The sequence below is a fragment of the Manihot esculenta genome, chromosome 16, assembly GCF_001659605.2.
Source record: "Manihot esculenta cultivar AM560-2 chromosome 16, M.esculenta_v8, whole genome shotgun sequence".
Classification (NCBI taxonomy): Eukaryota; Viridiplantae; Streptophyta; class Magnoliopsida; order Malpighiales; family Euphorbiaceae; genus Manihot; species Manihot esculenta.
The window spans coordinates 4,627,103-4,647,825 of record NC_035176.2 but is presented as its reverse complement, the minus strand read 5'-3'; the positions used below and the strand labels follow the sequence as shown (position 1 = coordinate 4,647,825).

General features: G+C 32.3%; 2 protein-coding genes across 2 annotated transcripts; one reads left to right on the top strand and one right to left on the bottom strand.

The window, feature by feature from the left end:
• Positions 1-280: 280 nt before the first annotated feature.
• LOC110603360 (GDSL esterase/lipase At5g45910) lies at positions 281-2,487 on the bottom strand. Its single transcript, XM_021741064.2, has 5 exons — positions 2,112-2,487; positions 1,781-2,002; positions 1,557-1,705; positions 1,196-1,469; positions 281-614 (listed from the first exon to the last, which is right to left on the bottom strand). The coding sequence occupies exons 1-5, from the start codon at positions 2,353-2,355 to the stop codon at positions 391-393; spliced, it is 1,113 nt and encodes a 370-aa protein (XP_021596756.1). The 5' UTR covers positions 2,356-2,487; the 3' UTR covers positions 281-390.
• A 2,038-nt stretch (positions 2,488-4,525) lies between these two features.
• On the top strand, positions 4,526-17,914 carry LOC110603995 (stress response protein NST1-like). The gene is made up of 7 exons (XM_021742007.1): positions 4,526-4,544; positions 6,131-6,426; positions 11,565-11,676; positions 11,927-12,163; positions 12,414-12,650; positions 12,901-13,178; positions 17,552-17,914. Exons 1-7 carry the CDS (start codon positions 4,526-4,528, stop codon positions 17,912-17,914), a joined length of 1,542 nt encoding a protein of 513 aa, XP_021597699.1.
• The last annotated feature ends 2,809 nt before the right edge of the window (positions 17,915-20,723 follow it).

Below are 20,723 nucleotides of genomic sequence, written 5' to 3'. Positions count from 1 at the left end.
ACTAATTATTATTAAAGTGTAATTATAAAAAATAAATATAAATAATTTAGCTTATAAATATTTTTTTAAAAATAAATATTAATATATTTAAAGTTGAAATATCAAAAAATAATAAAAACAAATTTTTTGAATTGAAATAAAATAAAATAAAATAATTTATTACTACAAAAATAATATTTAGCGTAGCGATTTTATTTAAGAGAGATCAACTCGATTTAATTGTGTCTGGAAAAAAAATTTAATTGTGTCTGAAGAAAAACATGCATGTCATGAGAGCTACTTAAATAAAGAGATCGACTCGATTTAATTGTGTTCGGAGAAAAACATGCATGTCCAGAGAGTTACAAAAGTAGGTTTATATATGTAGTTTTATAAAAGCATTGAAGGAGTTTAGAGGGGAAATGTTTTGAGGGGTGGTGTAGTAAAAGGGCCATTGATCAAACCCATGGCTATGGTCCGATAAGCAGCTTCAGTCAAGTGAATTCCATCCCAATTTGCGAAAGTTGATGAATTTAAACAAGCTTTTGAACCAATGTGACCGCACCTTGCTGAATTGTTGAAATTGTAGGGTCCACCACCTCCACAGCAGGCTGTTAGGACTCCGTTGTAAAATGCTGCATTAATTAGAATTATAGTTATGGCTGATGACTCATTTTGAATTAAGTCTTCTGCTCTCTTTGTGAATATTTCGCATTTTAATTTTAATATTTATTGTATTTAAAGAAATTATCAACAAAAAATATTTTTTTAATAGAAACTTATTTAAAAAAATGATTTTTTACGAAATAATTAGAATCTTAAATTAATTAATGATTTACTTTTCAGGGTACAATTCAATTTGACACTAAAATTCCATTTCTTTCATAAAATATATTTTTTATAAAAAAATATTTTTTTTATATTTTCTGCAGTTTAAGCCACTCATAAAAATATCAATGATAAATATTTTATTAATTAAAAATTAATTTATTTTCTTAAAATTTATTTTAAAAATAAAGTCATTTTATTTTGAAAGTCTTATTAACACTAATAAATTTTTTATATATAAATATTAACACTTTGTTTTTTTTTTTTAATATTTCTACCAATCCAAAAAGTAAAATAAATTATTTCCTTTAAAAATATTTTCCATTCCATGTTTAATTCTCCTTCTTTTGAATATTATATAAATGTTGGATTCGCAAGAAGAACTGACCATAATGATTTGGAGAGTGATAGAAACGCTTAGCTGCAGCGTAATAATCAGCATAAATTATCCTCGCATGAGGGTACTTTTGTCTCAGGATCTCCAGGGCTCCTTTCAGCTGTTTGTTATGGTACTTAGCGAAAGCATTATAGATTTTCAAGCACCCATTTTGATCGTAGTCTGCTTTGTTAGGGCTTCGGAACAATGTCAGGTACACAGCCGAGCATCCGACTGGCAAATTCCCTGGCACCACCAATTCTACTGCTCCTTCCTCTATCAACATCTAACCCAAAATCCCCCAAAAATGCTTGCTGTGACATTATATCATAAACTAGCATAAAAATAATTGTGTAACAGTTTTAAAGCTTACTGTGACGGCTCCAGTTATTGCTTGAACAACAAGCGGTACAGAAGCTCGCAGTTGTTTAATGTTCCCACCGACAAAAAATGCATAATTGTAGTCATTTCCACCAATTTCTCCCACGAGGAACAGTGATTTTTTGAAGTAATTATCACATTCTGTGAAAAGAAAAAAAGGTAACAGTACGTGAAATTAATAGCTGAGTGTACATATTAGGTTTTTGTCACTGTCACCTTGTTTCGTAGTGCAAAGAGAAGGCTTCAACTTCTTGAACCAACCAAGCTGAACACTCAGTGAATCATTTGTCCACAAAATTTTCCCAATCTTTTGCTCATAGAAGAATATAGAATCAAGAGCAGTAGCTCCGGCAACCGCAAAATTCACCCCATGTTTGAAATCTTGGCCTTTGCCAAGCCCTAGGTATGGTGGCAATAGTGGCAACCCAGCTGCCTCAGCTGCACATATATAATCAAGTTCGTACGCTCTTAACAAGTATGCATCAATGTGGTACAGATTTTAACTGTAAAATCATAGTGTGAGAGAGAGAGAGAGAGAGAGGTCTACCGATGAAATCGATCACTAGACGTCCGTCAGAGCACCGCCCTGTTGGGTGGCCAAAGAAGGTTCTGCCGTAGGGGAGCTCTCCAATGACAGGAAATAACAATGCACCAGAAAGAAGGAAATTTCCAGTGTCACTAAGAGAGTCACCGAAGTTGAAAATGGAGTCATAATGTAAAGAAGCTGTTGAAACAGTCCCAATGAAGCTAGAAACGAGGAAAAGTGGGAGAAAGATGATGAAGATTCCCATGATGATATTGGGAATCCGAAGGGAAGGAATAAATTTTGCTAAATAATTTGAAAACTTTTATAATCTGTTCTTATTGACATTAATGATGGAAAGTTATGTATAGGTTTTGCGATTTGTGACTTTATTTATATCGCCAACTTCTACCAGATTGTGCATCTCTCTCATTATAACTTGATTATATCTCTCCTTGTGAGTCCACTCAAATTTGGTTATTTTCTGTGTGTAGGACCAACACTGAAAAATTAAAAAAAATTACAAACGGATTATAATGGATAATATCCATTACTATAAATTCCGTTTATAACTTCATTTTAAACAAATAAAAAAAAAACTATTTATATTATAAATAAATTCACAAATTTTAATACCACAAAATGGATATATATGATTATCCGTTTACTTTATTTAACATGATTAATTTAATAAAAAATAATTTAAATAAATTTTTACAAAATCACGTAGAATTTTAATTTAATTATTGGTGTTAATTAGTTTCTACTCAATTAATTGATTGTAATTATTTGCTAATTAATTTGTTTTCAATGAACTAAAATTAATTATTTTGAGCAAATAAATATGTGTGGTAATATCCTTTCAAACCAGTTTTTTTTTTAAAAAAAAAAAATTAAATTTTAATGAAAAATATTAGTGACAATTATTTAAAAAGGTGGCTGTACAACCCTCTTTATTTTATTAATTTAAATATATAATAATTACAATCAATTAGAGAGAAAAAAATAATAATTAATATAATAGATACATTACAATTAATAAAACGGAGATTGTTAGACCATCACCTCTGTAACTAATATTTCTCAATTTTATTAGGTAATTGATATGTAATACAGTTTTATTATAATTATTAATTATATGTGAATTTCATATAGATTTAGTATAATAATTATATTAAATAATTTCTTTTACTCTTTATATTTATCGAATTTAGGGCGGTAAATCGAATCGAGCCTAACTTTAATAAGTTGAGACTCGATTATAAAATAAATTTAAAAATTTGAGTTCGAATCTAAATTCGACTCAAGTTTTATTTATAAATTCGAACTCGAATCATAAAATAAATATTAAACTTGAGTTCGGTTTGAGTTTGATTCGTAATAAATTCGTTTATTACATTAATGACCCAACTCAAATTCCATTCAAAAAATTCGAATTTGAACTCACTTAGTTTCGAATTTGAGCTCGATTATATTATAAACAAATTCAATATCATTCAAATTCAATATAATTCAATTTGAATTATAAATAAATTTAAATTAAAAATAAAATTTAAATTATAAAATTATTAAGAGACTTTTAAATTAAATTTTTTTATTTAATTGAAATCTTTTAAAGGTAAAATTAATGAAAAATGTAGAAGTCATCCTTTATACAGAGAAGTCTCAATCCTCTATATCCCTTTAACTTTCGATGTGAGATTGGTAACTGTGAGATTGGTTTTGGCGAACGAGTCTCTCACGAGTTTGTTTGCAAGTTTGTTCACGAGTCAGCTCGCGAGTTTATTCATAAACTTGAAAACGAGTCCAGTTTACAAAGCTAAACGAGCTGAATACTGCTAAATTTAAATTCGGTTCGTTTATTAAACGAGTTTAAAAAATGAATTCGAATTCGGCTGGTTTAGAAAATAAACCGAACCCGATCGAATATTTATTGAGTTGAGTTTTAAATAACTCACGAACAGTTTGATTCGTTTACCGCTGATGTCGAATTTACCACTATAATGAATGTACCAAATATATAAAAAGTAGTTGAAATATGGCCCAAGTGATATAGACCACAACCAAACTAAAAGACACTAGATTTCTTTTAAAAAGGGACAATCAAAGTGTTGAAGGTAACATTTTAACCAATTTTCATTTTAACATTGCGATTATCTCGAATTTCTTGTGTTATTATTTATTTAGTTAAAAGATTAAATTTACTCTAAATTATATAATTAGAGTTAAAAATATCAAATTTTATATTTCGATTCAAATTTATTTTTTAATTATTATTAAAAAATTATTTATTAAGATTTTAAAGTATCAGGTGCGCTCTAGTCAATATATTTAAGTTTATTTAACTTTTTAATAAGTTTATTTAACTTTTTAATAACAGCTTAAAAGTAAATTTAAAAAAAAAAAAAAAAAACGAGTTAACTCAGATTAAATCCAATATGAGTGCATTCATCAAAGGTCTATAAATTTGAAAAAGCTAAGCGTTCGTATATCACAATCAAGAGGATAGTTGCAACAGTAGCCTATTAATTGGGTCTCATTTATTAAAGCTTTGGCTTGCATCATCCTATTGGAAGATGCCTAACTCAAAGCTGCAATGGAAATTTTCATGAATACTATACTCTCATATGTAGCAACGGGCACCGACAGATTTAGAAATTTTATTCAGAAACTAATTTTATTGTATCATCAATAAAAATAAAATATATAAAATAAGTATATATTTAAAAAATTTATATAAATTAATAAAATATTATAATTAAATTAAAATTTATTTATTTTTTATTAATTAAAATATATTAATAATAATTTTATTTTTAATATAAATCAACGATAAATTGATCAATAATTCATCTCTTATTTTATTATAAAATTAATTTTTAATAATATTTATTGTAAAAAAATTCTTTCTACTATATTTATAATATGCAAACTTATAAAAATATAATATTATTAAAGTAACATACTAATTTAGTATAATTTTACTATAAAATTTATTTTTTAAATTAAATTATCTAACCTGTGGGCTATAGTAATAATATTTTTCATTTATATTTTCTAAATTTAAATAATCTAACCTATTATCTATAGCAATAATACTTTATTTATATTTAAATATTTTTAACATTAAATTATTTAACTTATTACCCATTAAATTTATAATTTTTAAAATTAAATTATTTTTTAAATTTAAATAGTTCATGAAACTCATTGAGTAATAAAATTTTATTCATAAAACACTTTTATATATAAAAATTTAAAATTTATTTTTCTAAATTTAAATAGTTTAATAAATAATTTAAATTATATAAAATAGATTAAAAACTATTTAAGTGAGATAATTACCTTTTAATAATAAAAATAGCCACAAAAAAGTAAATTACAAATGAATGAATAATTTTTTTTAAAAAAATTATGTATTGGAGTTAAAATTTTAAAAATAAAAAATAGTTTTTTTGGATTTAAAAAATTAGAGAATGAAAGGGACAAAATAAAATAAACAATTAAAATTAAATCAACTAAATAATATTGAAAATTTATTTGATAAAAAAATTAAAAAATTTAATTTTATAAAATATAAAATATTTTAATTGAGTAATTTTGAAATAGAAATTATTTAATAAATTTTTTAAATATAAAGAGATCTAATGCTAATTTTTATTACTATATATAGGGCTGAGCAATTCTCGGTCTAAACCGAAAAACCGAACCGAACCGATTAAATTCGGTTTATCAGTTCGGTTAGTCGGAAAAATCGGTTTGGTTCGGTTAGTAGATTTAAAATTATTCGGTTTTCGGTTCGGTTCGGTTTAAACATGTTAAATAACCGATCAAACCGAAAAATCGAACCCAACCCAACCCAGGGGGTTGGGGTGCTAGCCTATCGTACCCAACCCAACCCAACCCAACCCAACAGGCCAGCACCCCAACCCCCTCCATACCTTTCGCCGAACCCCTCCATCCCATTTTCCACATTCCCCTCCACCCCAACCCCCTCTGAAATTTGCAATCTTTACTCTTTCTGCGAGACGACTGTGAAACAGAGGAAGGTGTAGAATCTAAAGAGGAAGAGGAAGAAGAAGATGGCGACGAGGACGACGACGGTGACGAAGATGACGACGACGAAGACGATGATGAGGGGGGCGAGGACGACGAAGACGACGAGGTTCAGGTCTTACAATCCTCCAGAGGGCCACCGGTTCAGTCGGCGGATGACGACGAGGACGACGACAACGAGGATGACGATGAAGATGACGATGGTGAAGGCGGAGATGACGATAACGATGACGACGACGACGAGGAGGAAAACGATGACGAGGATGAAGACGGTGAAGAAGAGGTAATATATATTCAAATTTATACAATTTTCCGCATATACTTCATTTCTCTCATCTGGGTTGCGAGTTTCTCTCATCTGGATATCTCTGTTACGACTTCTGGGTGGCCGTGGTTTTTAATAGAATATTTATTAAATTATTTTGTTGAAATTAGAAATAAAAAATTAAAAAAAATACAGATTACGGTTTGAACCGAACCGAACCGAACCGAACCGATTTTTATCAGTTCGATTCGGTTCGGTTATACCTTCATAATCGGTTTTTTCGGTTTTATAAATTTTAACAAATCGGTTTTCGGTTTTATCGGTTCGGTTCGATTCGGAACCGAACCGACCGATTGCACAGCCCTAACTATATATACGCCCTTTTACTCTGAAACGGATCCACATTAGGATCAAGGGGAGTCATGGCCCTGAACTTTTTAGGATTAACTAGATATGTTTTGATAATTTTTTTTAAATTTTAAATAAATAAATAAAATTATTATTAAATCTCTAAATTTTTAAAAAAATTATTAATTTGTTTTTATTTAAAAATTATATAATTAAAATATTTTTATGTTTTATAAAATCAAAATTTTTGATTTTTTTATAATAAAAAATTAATTAATCTATTTTAAATATTTATATTATTTACTCTATACAATTTTATATATATACTATTTAGTCTTACCGAATAAGATCAAAATAAAGTGGTTAACAATTATTTTAACAATATTAAATAATTTAATTTTATAAAATATAAATACATTCTACTTGAGTAATTTTAATATAAAAATAAATTAATGAATTTTCTAAAAATAACTTGAAAACTCTATCATAAATAAAACTACGACCTCAAATATTATTTTTGCATTAACAATCCTACGTTCTCAATTCTTTTTCGATCCAAAAAATTTATTTTTAATATAAGATTTTAATTTTATGTGTACTAATTTTTTTTTTCAAACTACTTATAAAATAAATATCACTCCTTATTTAATTTATTTTTATACACTTACCTTTTATTATTATAAAGTGATAGTTATTTTTGTTTATTTATATTTATGTGATTGAAATTATATATTAGACTTTTAATTTATGAAAATAAATTTTAAATTTAAAAAAAATACAAATAGTGGTTAGATTATTTAATGAGTTTAATAGATTATGAGTAAGATTATTTAAAAAAAAAACTTAAATATAGATAAAATTAAATAGTATTTATGTGGATAATAGACTAAGTTATTTTAAAAAAATTTTAAAAAATTCTATGTGGCAAATTGATTTAACTTGTAATTTTGTTCATGTGAAATTTTTTTCGTTAATTTGACTCTCAATTTTAAAACTTTATCTTTAATATATGAAATAAATAAAATTAGACGTTGTGCTAATAAAATAAAATTGAGCCCCTATTCAAATTTCTAGTTCTATCGCTGTATAGGAAAATAAAATTGTAGATATCTGTTATCCCTTGAAACAATTTAAGAGAGGAGGTGAATTGGGTTCATAAAAAAATTAAAGGCTAAAAGCACAAATTAAGATATTAGAAAGAAAGGAAAATGAAGAGTGATAATGAACACAAGGATTTATAAAAGTTCAGCTATTTCAAGCCTGCATCCTCTCCTCAAGTCCATCATTCTTGAGAGTTAACTCAATTATCAAATCTTTTTTGGGTGAAAAATTAAAATCCCTTATAATTTTAGAGCAAAATCCTTAATCTTCCCAATTCTCTTTTTCTCACAAGAGAAATCCTTTATTCAAAATCACACAAACTACAATAAATTCACTCAACAACCTTCACTCAATTTCAAAACACAAACCAATTACAACTCAAAGTAAACTTTCAAGAAACTACTACTATGGCTCAAGGTTTAGAGAGAGAAATAGTGTAAAAAGCTTGAATCTCAATAAATGTGTGCTTAGATGGTTGTTGTTGTTGTAAAACTAGTTTAGATTTCAAAAGATTTTATAGTCATTAAAGATTTTATGGTCATTAAAGATTTTATAGTCGTTGAAGATTTTATGGTTATTAAAGATTTTATTTATGAGATTTAAATTTAATATTAAATATAACCGTTATGATTTTATTATCTCAAGATTTTTTGTAACCGCTTATAACAATCTTTTTTTCCACTATAAATAGTCTCCATCTTTATAAAGAAATATACTATAATTTTTCTACTTTATTCTTTCTTTCCTCTGTGTTTTCTGCTGGGTTATAAATTAGAGATAAATTCTTATTGTCCTGATCCTGGAAATTAAATTTCAGAAAGACTTGTTTAATCCTGGGCGATTACAAAATAAATCCTTAAAAACAGTGTTCAACATGACTCAGGTTTCATTATTTTATCCTATTTTTTCAACAATTTTAAGGATTTAGTTTTTGCAAATTTAAATAAATGGAACCAAACGTTGTCGTTGCCTTTGCTTCTGCACTGTCTATTTCCAATGACATTATCACTGCCTCTGCTTCTACTATTCTTCCTGCCGCCACGCTTCTTACTACTGCAAATGGTGGGTCTCTTCTGCCTGCTATTCCATACGCTAAACCTTTTCCTGACATCTCGAAGATTGAAATTTTTTCGGGTTAGAATTTTAAAAGATGGCAAGAGAGAATTTTTTCAATACTTGATATGCATAGCATTGCTTCAGCACTCACAGAATCAAAACCTATACCCGCTGTTGATCCAAAGTTACATGAAATCTGGGCCTATTCTAATAATGTAACAGCCCGGAAACCGAACTGCCACCGGCACTAGGATCCAGATCGACTTAAGGTCGCCGGGACCCGTAGTAAGCCTGCTATCCTGTCTGTATACCTGTGAAATCCCATACATGATCATACATTTTCTGTAAAAATCCAAGGCTTAACCTGTGCATGCACTATCTCTGATCTCTAACAATCCCTACTAGAGCTCCTCATTGCTCTAGGCGGATCAAACTCATAATGTTAAGCCTGGTTTTCTTATAAACATACAACAAATATATGTAATATAAACTGATCATGGGAAAACACAAGAAGGGATACAACTCTTATAATCAAGCACCATTCTATACACTGTACATAGACACTATCTCTATACATTTACATGACCACTAGCTATTACACCACTCTGTACTCTTCATGTACCCTGCTGAAGTCTCTCTGACCTCTGAACCTGCACAACTGTAGTTAGGGGAGAGGGATGAGCTACGCTAGCCCAGTGAGTAGAACAGTAATAAAATAACAGGTGCTAAAACATGCTCTCATGGAATGCAACACATAAGCACATCACCTCGGCCGGACGGATCAAAACTCCCTCTATCTCATCTAGGGTACCGGAGTACCATGTGCCTGGTCCCCGTAGGGCTGTTCCAGGTCTTTGTGCCTGGTCCCCGTAGGGCTGTTCCAGGTCTTTCCTCTGAGGGCTAATGAATCCTCACGAAGTCCGTGCCGTCTCATAGAAACAATGTACAAGGAGCAGTGCCAAGTACAAGGATAAATGCAATGCATCATAGTCGTGTACACTAATGCACTCACCCTATAGCATAGTCATGATGCATGAAGCATGATAAAAGATGCAGTTCTCATATTAAAACATTAAGTTAAGTTCCACTCACCTGTAGTTATCTCTGAACTGACTCTGCAGGTTCTGACACTGGACTCACTGCTGATTTCCCTGATTCCTCTGGTCCGTACCTACACAGGTGGACTCAAATGAGGAACCAAACTCACTCCAGAATATCTCTCAGAAACTCCCCAAAATCCCTCTAAACATTCCTAAAACCATCACAAACAAAACATGCAAAAGAAAGCTGGACAGGGCACTTTCGGCGGCAGGTTCGGCGGCCGAAACCCCACTCCAGAGATGAAACTCATGCATGTTCGGCGGCACCTTCGGCGGCCGAAGGTCTCGTCCAGAGACGAAACTCACACACTTTCGGCGGCCGAACTCCCTCTTTCGGCGGCCGAAAGTCTCTGTCTAACCCGACAGCCTAGCTTTCGGGGGCAACCTTTGGCAGCCGAAACTGCCTCCACAGGGGTTCGACGGCCGAACCTTCCTTCGGCGGCCGAACCCGGTTTTGCCCGAAGGACAGAACCCTGCTCTATTTCATGCAAACTTTGCCCAAAAACCTACACACATGCATATCAACTACTCCCAACTAGCATATACACATAGATATGCACAAAGGGGTCTAACACTACCCTAAAACCCCAAACAAACATAGCACATAACACTTAAACATGTTTGAACACCACAAATCACCAAAAACCTCCCCTAAACCTACACATGCATACTACCCATACAAACTTCCGAAAACCGTTCAAAATCATCAAAGAAGCTCAGGATCTTCACTTACCTCTTACACAACGTGAGGATGAAGGATCCTAACGTGGAGATATGAAGAAAAGCTCTTCCAAGCTCCAAGCTTCAAAACTTGGTTCTTTTGCTCAAAACCTTCATAAGTCACCAAAACTCTTAAAACTCTTGAAACATTTGATGAAAATCATGAAAACCATGAAAGTCAACGTAGGAGAGGCTGAAACTCACCTCTAGCTGCAAGTGGAGGAGAAATAACCTCCTTCCACCGACCCTTGGCCCTTTTATAGGTGGCTGGCCAGACCACCTTCGGCAGCCGAACGTGAAGCCGCAACCATGCAATGTTCGGCGGCCGAAAGTGACCTTCGGCGGCCGAACCTTTGCATTTCTCCCTTGTTGCTTTGCTTTCAAAACTCAAGTCTTTAACACTTCAAAACATGAAAACAAGTGAAAATACCTTGGAAAACCTATGCATTACCCTTCTCGAGGGTTCCGACACCCGAGATTCCACCGGACTACAGGAATTCCGATGCCGGACTCGAGCCGGGTATTACAAATAAGGTATATAGACATACAATTATCAGTACTCTTTCTAACGATCTCTTTAATGTCTACTAATCCTACAAGAAAGCCAAGAAAATATGGGATTCAATGAACTTGAAATATACTGCTGAGGATGCTGAAAAATAAAAATTTGTAATTGGCAATTTTTATAAATAGGAAATGATTGAAGAAAAAGACATCAAAATGCAAATCAATGAGTACCATAAACTTCTAGAATATCTTAGAGAAGAAAACATCACTCTACAAGATGAATTTGTGGCTAGATTGCTGATAGAAAAATTACCAAATTCCTAGAGTGACTACAAGCAACAATTGAAACACAAGCACAAACAGTTGACACTATCAGATCTCATCACCCATATCATCATTGAAGATACAAATAAGAGGGAACTTGAAGCTGCAAAAGGTAATCAGCTGACTACAAGAGCAAATCTTGTACAAGAAAAAGTGCACAAATCAAATAACAGGTACGAAAATAAGAAATCTGATTACAAACATAAGTTTAATAATCCCACCTTTAAAAAGAAAGGACATTGTTTTGAATGTGGTAAAAGCCAAGGAAATATGGGATTCAATGAACCTGAAATATACTGCTGAGGATGCTGGAAAATAAAAATTTGTAATTGGCAATTTTTATAAATGGTAAATGATTGAAGAAAAAGACATCAAAATGCAAATCAATAAGTACCATAAACTTCTAGAAGATCTTAGAGCAGAAAATATCACTCTACAAGATGAATTTGTAGCTGGACTACTGATAGAAAAATTACCAAATTCCTGGAGTGACAACAAGCAACAATTGAAATACAAGCACAAACAGTTGACACTGTCAGATCTCATCACCCATATCATCATTGAAGATACCAATAGGAGGGAACTTGAAGTTGCAAAAGGTAATCAGCTAACTACAAGAGCAAATCTCGTATAAGAAAAGGTGCATAAATCAAATAACAGGTACGAAAATAAAAAATTTGATTACAAACATAAGTTTAATAATCCCACCTTTAAAAAGAAAGGACATTGTTTTGTATGTGGTAAAAGCCAAGGAAGTATGGGATTCAATGAACCTGAAATATACTGCTGAGGATGCTGGAAAATAAAAATTTGTAATTGGCAATTTTTATAAATGGGAAATGATTGAAGAAAAAGACATCAAAATGCAAATCAATGAGTACCATAAACTTCTAGAAGATCTTAGAGCAGAAAATATCAATCTACAAGATGAATTTGTAGCTGGACTACTGATAGAAAAATTACCAAATTCCTGGAGTGACAATAAGCAACAATTGAAATACAAGTACAAACAGTTGACACTGTCAGATCTCATCATCCATATCATCATTGAAGATACCAATAGGAGGAAACTTGAAGTTGCAAAAGGTAATCAACTAACTACAAGAGCAAATCTCGTATAAGAAAAGGTGCATAAATCAAATAACAGGTACGAAAATAAGAAATCTGATTACAAACATAAGTTTAATAATCCCACCTTTAAAAAGAAAGGACATTGTTTTGTATGTGGTAAAAGCCAAGGAAGTATGGGATTCAATGAACCTGAAATATACTGTTGAGGATGCTGAAAAATAAAAATTTGTAATTGGCAATTTTTATAAATGGGAAATGATTGAAGAAAAAGACATCAAAATGCAAATCAATGAGTACCATAAACTTCTAGAAGATCTTAGAGCAGAAAACATCACTCTACAAGATGAATTTGTGGCTGGACTGCTGATAGAAAAATTATCAAATTCCTGGAGTGACTACAAGCAACAATTGAAACACAAGCACAAACAGTTGACACTGTCAGATCTCGTCACCCATATCATCATTGAAGATACAAACATGAGGAAACTTGAAGCTGCAAAAGGTAAAGAGCTGACTACAAGAGCAAATCTTGTACAAGAAAAAGTACACAAATCAAATAACAGGTACGAAAATAAGAAATATGATTATCAAAACAAGTTCAATAATCCCACCTTTAAAAAGAAAGGACATTGTTTTGTATGTGGTAAAAGCCAAGAAAATATGGGGTTCAATGAACCTGAAATATATTGCTGAGGATGCTGCAAAATAAAAATTTGTAATTGACAATTTTTATAAATGGGAAATGATTGAAGAAAAAGATATCAAAATGCAAATCAATGAGTACCGTAAACTTCTAGAAGATCTTAGAGTAGAAAACTGTTAGTGTATTTACCCTAGGCCATTATCTTGAACCTTTTTTGTATGTCGCTTTGATTATTAATATTAGAGGTTTTTTATCATCATTATTATTTGTTTGTATGTTACATAATAATGATTATCATTCCTGGTTACTTATTATTATGTTGATAATAATAAAATATAGCTAGTATGATTATTGATTGATAATCATGAGATGATTATGTATATGTTGATATAATTCAATAATCATAAATACTTGTTAGAGAACAAAGTATTGGATGAACCGCACTCACAGGCTTAGCCTGGTGGTAAGTGCATCCGAGTAAATCTGAGAGATCTCAGGTTCGAATCCCCCACTCCCCATTTCAAAAAAAAAAAAAGAATCTCAAAGTAGTTATGTCTTAATCCTTTGACTTGAGATTGTCATAGTTTCCAACATAAGGACTGTTATGATTGAGCATAATAGAAATTATGTAGAGGATATTGAACAATAAAAATAGAATTTGTCCCTCTCTCTGAAAGAGATATCTTCTGGGTTTATCAGTCTACTTAGAGATCGAGAAATCATAAGTTTGAACATTATAAGTTTGACATTGACCATGACTTATGTTCAAACTAGATATCGTGTGACAAAAAGATTAATACATGTTCTATTTATTAGGCTTTATCGGACTATTGATCCTCATATTAGTTGGATAGTCATAATGTCTTGCTAGAGAGTACTTATGACTTATGGGACTTGTGGGACTGGGCCTATTGCCAATTAATGTGAACCTATTGGGTCACACACAAAAGAACGTTGTTGATGTGCTATGACATATTAATAGGCTAAAAGCCCATTAATATAATTAATAATAATAAAGTGTTATTATTATTAATCATTAATATAATTAATAATAATAAAGTGTTATTATTATCATTAATATAATTAATAATAATAAATTATTAATTATTAATTATTTATTATTATTAGATAATAATATTTAAAAGATTTGCAAATCTATCTGTAACTGTTACAGATAAAGGACTCTATCACATAAGATATTTGAGTATCTACGAGATTGTGATAGTGGGTTCTGAACACAACTCTTTTGGGAAAAGAGTTGTGGGAAAACAAAAGACTGAAACATATAAATACTCCTTCTACGAATTTTGAAGGTGATGTTAATTTTTGGAAAAAAATTCAGTCTAACAGTTGCAGATTGTGGAGCACATAATCTATCCATCTTTGAGAGAGCTAGCACTCTAGAAGGATAGAAGATGTTCGTGTGGATACCATAGAGGGTGTTCGTTTGAAAAAGCAAGCACCATCAGTCCGCCATTGTATCTTTTGGACGAGATTAACAGGTTAGTCTCATATCATTCTTATGAAATAAACGAAGCACTCGGATTCTGGGAAAGGAAATCAGAGATTTTTATTTTTCCACTGCGCAATATGGGTTGCAATAATCTTTGGATTTCCCAACAAAAACATTACTCTACAAGATGAATTCGTGGTTGGACTGTTGATAGAAAAATTACTAAATTCTTAGAGTGACTACAAGCAACAATTGAAACACAAGCACAAACAGTTGACACTATCAGATCTCATCACCCATATCATCATTGAAGATACAAACAGGAGGGAACTTGAAGCTGCAAAAGGTACAGAGCTAACTACAAGAGCAAATCTTGTACAAGAAAAAGTGCACAAATCAAATAACAGGTACGAAAATAAGAAATCTGATTACAAACCTAAGTTTAATAATCCCACCTTTAAAAAGAAAGGACATTGTTTTGTATGTGGTAAGCCGGGTCATCATGCACCTCAGTGCAGGAAAAAGAATAATAAATGACAATCCTCCTAAACTAAAAGTGAATTTAGTTAAAGGAGATGACATTATTACTGTGGTCATTTCTCAAACTTTTTTTTGTAGCTAATGTGCAAGAATGGGTAGTAGACTGTGGTTGTAACAGCCCGAAAACCGAACTGCTACCGGCACTAGGATCCAGATCGACTTAAGGTCGCCGGGACCCGTAGTAAGCCTGCTATACTGTCTGAGTACCTGTGAAATCCCATACATGATCATACATTTTCTGTCAACCCATTAAACTTTTCTTTCCTCCAGGGCTTAACCTGTGCCTGCACTATTTCTGTTCTCTCTTAGCCTTCTGAATGTTAAGCCTGGTTTTCTCATATGCATAAGAATAAAAGAAAACATTCATAAACTGATCATGTGTCTACAACAAGGGATTACTCTAACTGATCAAGCACAAGTCTATACATCTTATTAAATGATCAACTCTTTACATGTACATGTCCACACTAGCTATTACATAACTCTTCTTCTTCCATACCCTGCTGCACTCCCTCTGAACTCTGAACCTGCAAACCTGGGGGATAGAGGAGAGGGATGAGCTATACAAGCCCAATGAGCAAAACTATAAACCATAGGTTGAAAACATGATCTCATGGAATGCACTACATCACATCATCTCAGGGATAGACATGACCACCAAAAATCCCACTAAAAAGATGTCTGGCCTAGCCAGGTCTTACAACCTCAATCTGCCTGGCCTGGCCAGGTCTTACCACTCTGCCTGTCTGGCCCAGCCAGGTCTTACTATCTCTGCTGCCTGATCTAGTCAGGTCTTACCTACAGATGGCTGCCTGGCCCAGTCAGGTCTTATAACAGAGCTTGGGCTATTGGAGTCGCCTTGGCCTATCCACAGCCTCATACACATCGTATTATGCAATGTGTCATCTTCGTGAAACTAATGCAAACATCCTACTATAATCTTATGATGCATGACATATGCTCCAAACAGTTTAGTTCTGAAGAGAGAAGTTCCACTCACCTCTGACTAACTCTGTACTAACTCTGCAGGTTCTGAAGCAGTGCTCACTGCTGCTCTCTGGGGTTCCTCTGGTCTGTACCTACACAGGTGGACTCAAATGAGGGACCAAACTAACTCAAGAACATCTCTACAAAAGTCCCCAACAACCCGCTAAACGATCCCCAAACAATGACATAAAACATGCAAAAAAAGCTGGACAGGGCACTTTCGACGGCAGGTTCGGCGGCTGAAACCCCTCTCCAGAGACGAAACTCATGCATGTTCGGCGGCACCTTCGGCGGCCGAAGGTCTCGTCCAGAGACAAAACTCACACGCTTTCGGCGGCCGAACTCCCTCTTTCGGCGGCCGAAAGTCCCTTTCTAAACCGAAAGCCTAGCTTTCGGGGGCAAGCTTTGGCAGCCGAAACTGCCTCCACAAAGGGTTCGGCGGCCGAACCTTCCTTCGGCGGCTGAACCTGGTTTTGCCTGTTGGGCAGAACCCTGCTCTGCTTTATGCAACCTTTCCCCCAAACTTATCCAACATGCATATCAACTACTCCCAACTAGCACATACCATACAACATGCATAGAAGGGCCTAAAACTCACTTATAAGCCTAAGAAACATCTCAAACAACACTTACACATGCTTAAACACAAAATCATGAAAAACCTCAACCAAAACCCTATTCATGCATACTATCCATACAACTCCCATAAAACTTTCAAAAATCAGTAAAAGAGGTTCTGGATCTTGACTTACCTCTTCCAAACAAGAGATCAAGTGATCCTAACGTGGAGATATGGAGAACTCTCCTCACAACTCTCCAAACTTCAAAACTTGGTTTCTTTGGCTCAAAACCTTCAAAACCACATGAAAACTCTTTAAAACCTTACAAGATTTGAGCAAGATCATGAAAGTCAACTAGGGAGGGTGTTGGACTCACCTCTGGCTGAAGATGGAAGCAAAATATCATCCTTCCACCGACTTGGTGCCCTTTTATAGGTGGCTGGCCAGACCACCTTCGGCGGCCAAACGTGAATCCGAAACCATGCAAGGTTCGGCGGCCAAAAGTCACCTTCGGCGGCCGAACTTGTTCAAAAACTCATTTTCCTTTATCCTTAAAACCATAAAACAAGTCAAAATACAGTAGAAAACATATATCGTACCCTTCTCGAGGGTTCCGACACCCGAGATTCCACCGGACTACAGGAATTTCAATGCCGAACTCGCGCCGGGTATTACAGTGGTGCTACTAGACATATTTATACAAATAGAAATACGTTTACCTCCTACACTACAGTGGGAGAATGAGAAGAACATATGTATTATGTACAAAACTAAAAGTGATTCTAGGACTGCAAGTATCCTTAGTAAAGGGAAAGTTCTTCTCAAACTCACATCTAACAAGACCTTAATACTTAATGAAGTGCTTTATGTACCTAATATGAGAGCTAATTTAATTTATGCAGCTCTATTGGAAAAGGCTGGAATTAAGGTGTCTTTTAAGTCAAATAAAATTGTACTGACTAAAAATGAGATTTTTGTTGGAAAAGGTTATTGTAATCAGGGACGCTTTGTTCTTAATGTTTCTGCAATAACAAATAAAAATGCATTTTCTTCTGCTTACTTGATTGATTCTTTGATTTATGGCATGCTAGATTAGCACATGTTAGTGCTTCTTATATTAAAAAAAAAATGCAATATCTTGGTATAATATCTGGTACTGGTAATACATATTTAAATAAATGTGAGATTTGTTTATAATCTAAGTCAACAAAAAAACCATGTTCAACTACACATAGAGAATATGAATTGCTTAGTTTAATACACACAGACTTAGTGGATTTAAAACAAACTATAACTAGAGGTGATAAAAATATTATGTAACTTTTATTGATAACTATTCTAGATATACTAAAGTATATTTGCTTAGAAACAAAAATGAAGCATTTGATATGTTTCAATTATATAAAGCTGAAGTAGAAAATCAATTAAATAGGAAAATAAAAAGGATTAGATGGAGAATATATCTCATTTAATGACTTTTATAAAAAAGAATGAATAATTCATGAATTTACTCCACCTTATTCACTTGAATCCAATGGAGTAGCGGAAAGAAAAAATAGAATATTAAAAGAAATGATGAATGCTTTATTAATAAGTTCCTCCTCACCTAATAACTTTTGGGGGGAAGCTTTATTATTTGCTTATTATTTATAAAATAGGATATCCTGTGAGAAAACTGATAAAACACCCTATAAACTTTGGAAAGGTTATACACCTAGCTTAAAATATTTATAAAGTGTGGGGGTGTCTTGCTAAAGTAAATCTTCCTGATCCTAAGAAATGAAAAATAGGTTCAAAAACTTCTGATTGCATGCTTATAGGTTATGCTGACTATTAGGCCGCATTAGTTAGACTAATGAAATATTTGGGAGGTACCATGAACTATGATATCTTATATAGTGGATTTCCCGCTGTATTAGAAGGATATAGTGATGCTAACTGGATTTCAGATTCAGATGAGATAAAATTCACATGTGGTTATGTATTCACTCTAGGAGATGGTGCAATTACATGGAAATCAACTAAATAAAATATCATTGCTAAATCCACAATGGAGTTAGAGTTTATTGCTCTGAAATTAGTTGGAACTGAAGCTGAGTGGCTAAGAAACTTCTTAGTAAATATTCCATTAGGAATAAAACCAACATCATCTGTATCAATGCATTGTGATTGCCAAGCGACAATAACCATTGCAAAGAATAAAACTTTCAATGATAAAAATAGACATATTCGTTTGAGACATAATGTTGTTAAGCAGCTGCTGAAAGATGAAACTATTTCCATTGATTATGTGAAGTCAGAAGTGAATTTGGCCGATCCTCTGACTAAACCTTTAGGGAGAAAACTAATAGATGAAACATTAAGGGGAATGGCACTTGATCCAATTTGAAATTAACAGTGATGAAAACCTAACCTTTGTGATTGGAGATCCCATTAGGTTCATATGGGTAATAACAAGTTACTTGTTAGTTCTGCTAGCACTATTTATTATTGTCTCTTCTTATGGTGTGAGAAGTATTAGACTGCATTAATGAGATGATGAGATAAAAACTCTTAATAATATTCATATCCCTTATAGGTGGTGTATAAATTGCAGTATACACTTGATGATATCACCTATATAAGTGTGGAGTGTGGCCGCTTCTATGAGATTGTGGCATAATCTCTAGAGCACTTATGAACTACCAGGCATGCACATGGCCTATTAGCGCAAAACAGCGTTGACAACAAGATTTGTGGAGTGTTATGAGATTGATGGGATATTAGCATACAAAAAAGAGTTTTGGTTCATAGAAATAAAAGTTTCACAAATTACTCTATAAGTCTTATTAATATGAGTCTGGTTCATAGTCTAAAAGATACTAGATTCGAAACATATACACTAAATTTCTAAATCCAGCAATGAAAAATCTTTTGAAATATGTGGGGGATTGTTGTAAAATTAGTTTAGATTTCAAAAGATTTTATGGTCATTAAAGATTTTATGGTCGTTGAAGATTTTATGATTATTGAAAATTTTATGGTTATTAAAGATTTTATGGTCATTGAAGATTTTATTTATGAGATTTAAATCTAATATTAAATATAACCGTTATGATTTTATTATCTCCAGATTTTTTGTAACCGCTTATAACGATCATTTTTTTCACTATAAATAGCCTCCATCTTTACAAAGAAATATACTCCCATTTTTCTACTTTATTCTTTCTTTCCTCTGTATTTTTTGCTGGATTATAAATTAGTGAGATAAATTCTTGTTGTCCTGATCTTGAAAATTAACTTCCAGAAGAACCTGTTTAATCCTGGGGGATTACAAAATAAATCTTTAAGGACAATGTTCAACACTACTCAGGTTTTATTCTTTTATCCTATTTTTCCAATAGTTGTAACTTTTTTCAGATAAAAAACATATTATATTTATAATTCTAATATAAATATGCCATTGGTGATGCATTGAATGGAAATAGAGTCGTTTGTGTATTGAAATCTAAAAAAAAAAATTCAGGTTCGGTAGCTTAAGGTTAAAGTTCAGCGGCCAAACTTTTGAAGGTGAAAGTCATAATGTTCGGCGACCGAACATTGGAAGTTTTGTCTTAATTCTCTATTTTTGGAAGCTTAACATTGATTTTAAGGATAAAACTCTGCTTTTCAATCCATTTAAATTCTTATACCCTATATTTTAAAATTTTTTAATTTGATAAAAAATAATTTCAAAAGTACTCTTTGAAAATTTTTATTTTGGTCCCTCAAAAAATTATGAAATAAAAACTTAAGTTACAAACTTTCAATTTTTATTCTATTTAAATTTTTGTAACTTATAATTTGAAATCTTTTATTTAATAAAAAAATATCTTCAAAAAGTTTCTATATATCAAATTTCATTTTGCTTTCTCAAACAATTATGC

Coding starts and splice junctions, on each gene's coding strand:
- LOC110603360 (XM_021741064.2), bottom strand. CDS start 2,355: ATGGGAATCTTCATCATCTTTCTCCCACTTTTCCTCGTTTCTAGCTTC. Junction 2,003..2,111: donor TCTAGTGATCGATTTCATCG/GTAGACCTCTCT, acceptor ATATATGTGCAG/CTGAGGCAGCTGGGTTGCCA. Junction 615..1,195: donor TCACTCTCCAAATCATTATG/GTCAGTTCTTCT, acceptor TAATTAATGCAG/CATTTTACAACGGAGTCCTA.
- LOC110603995 (XM_021742007.1), top strand. Junction 6,427..11,564: donor ATGAAGACGGTGAAGAAGAG/GTAATATATATT, acceptor CCAAATTCCTAG/AGTGACTACAAGCAACAATT. Junction 12,651..12,900: donor GAAACTTGAAGTTGCAAAAG/GTAATCAACTAA, acceptor AAATGATTGAAG/AAAAAGACATCAAAATGCAA.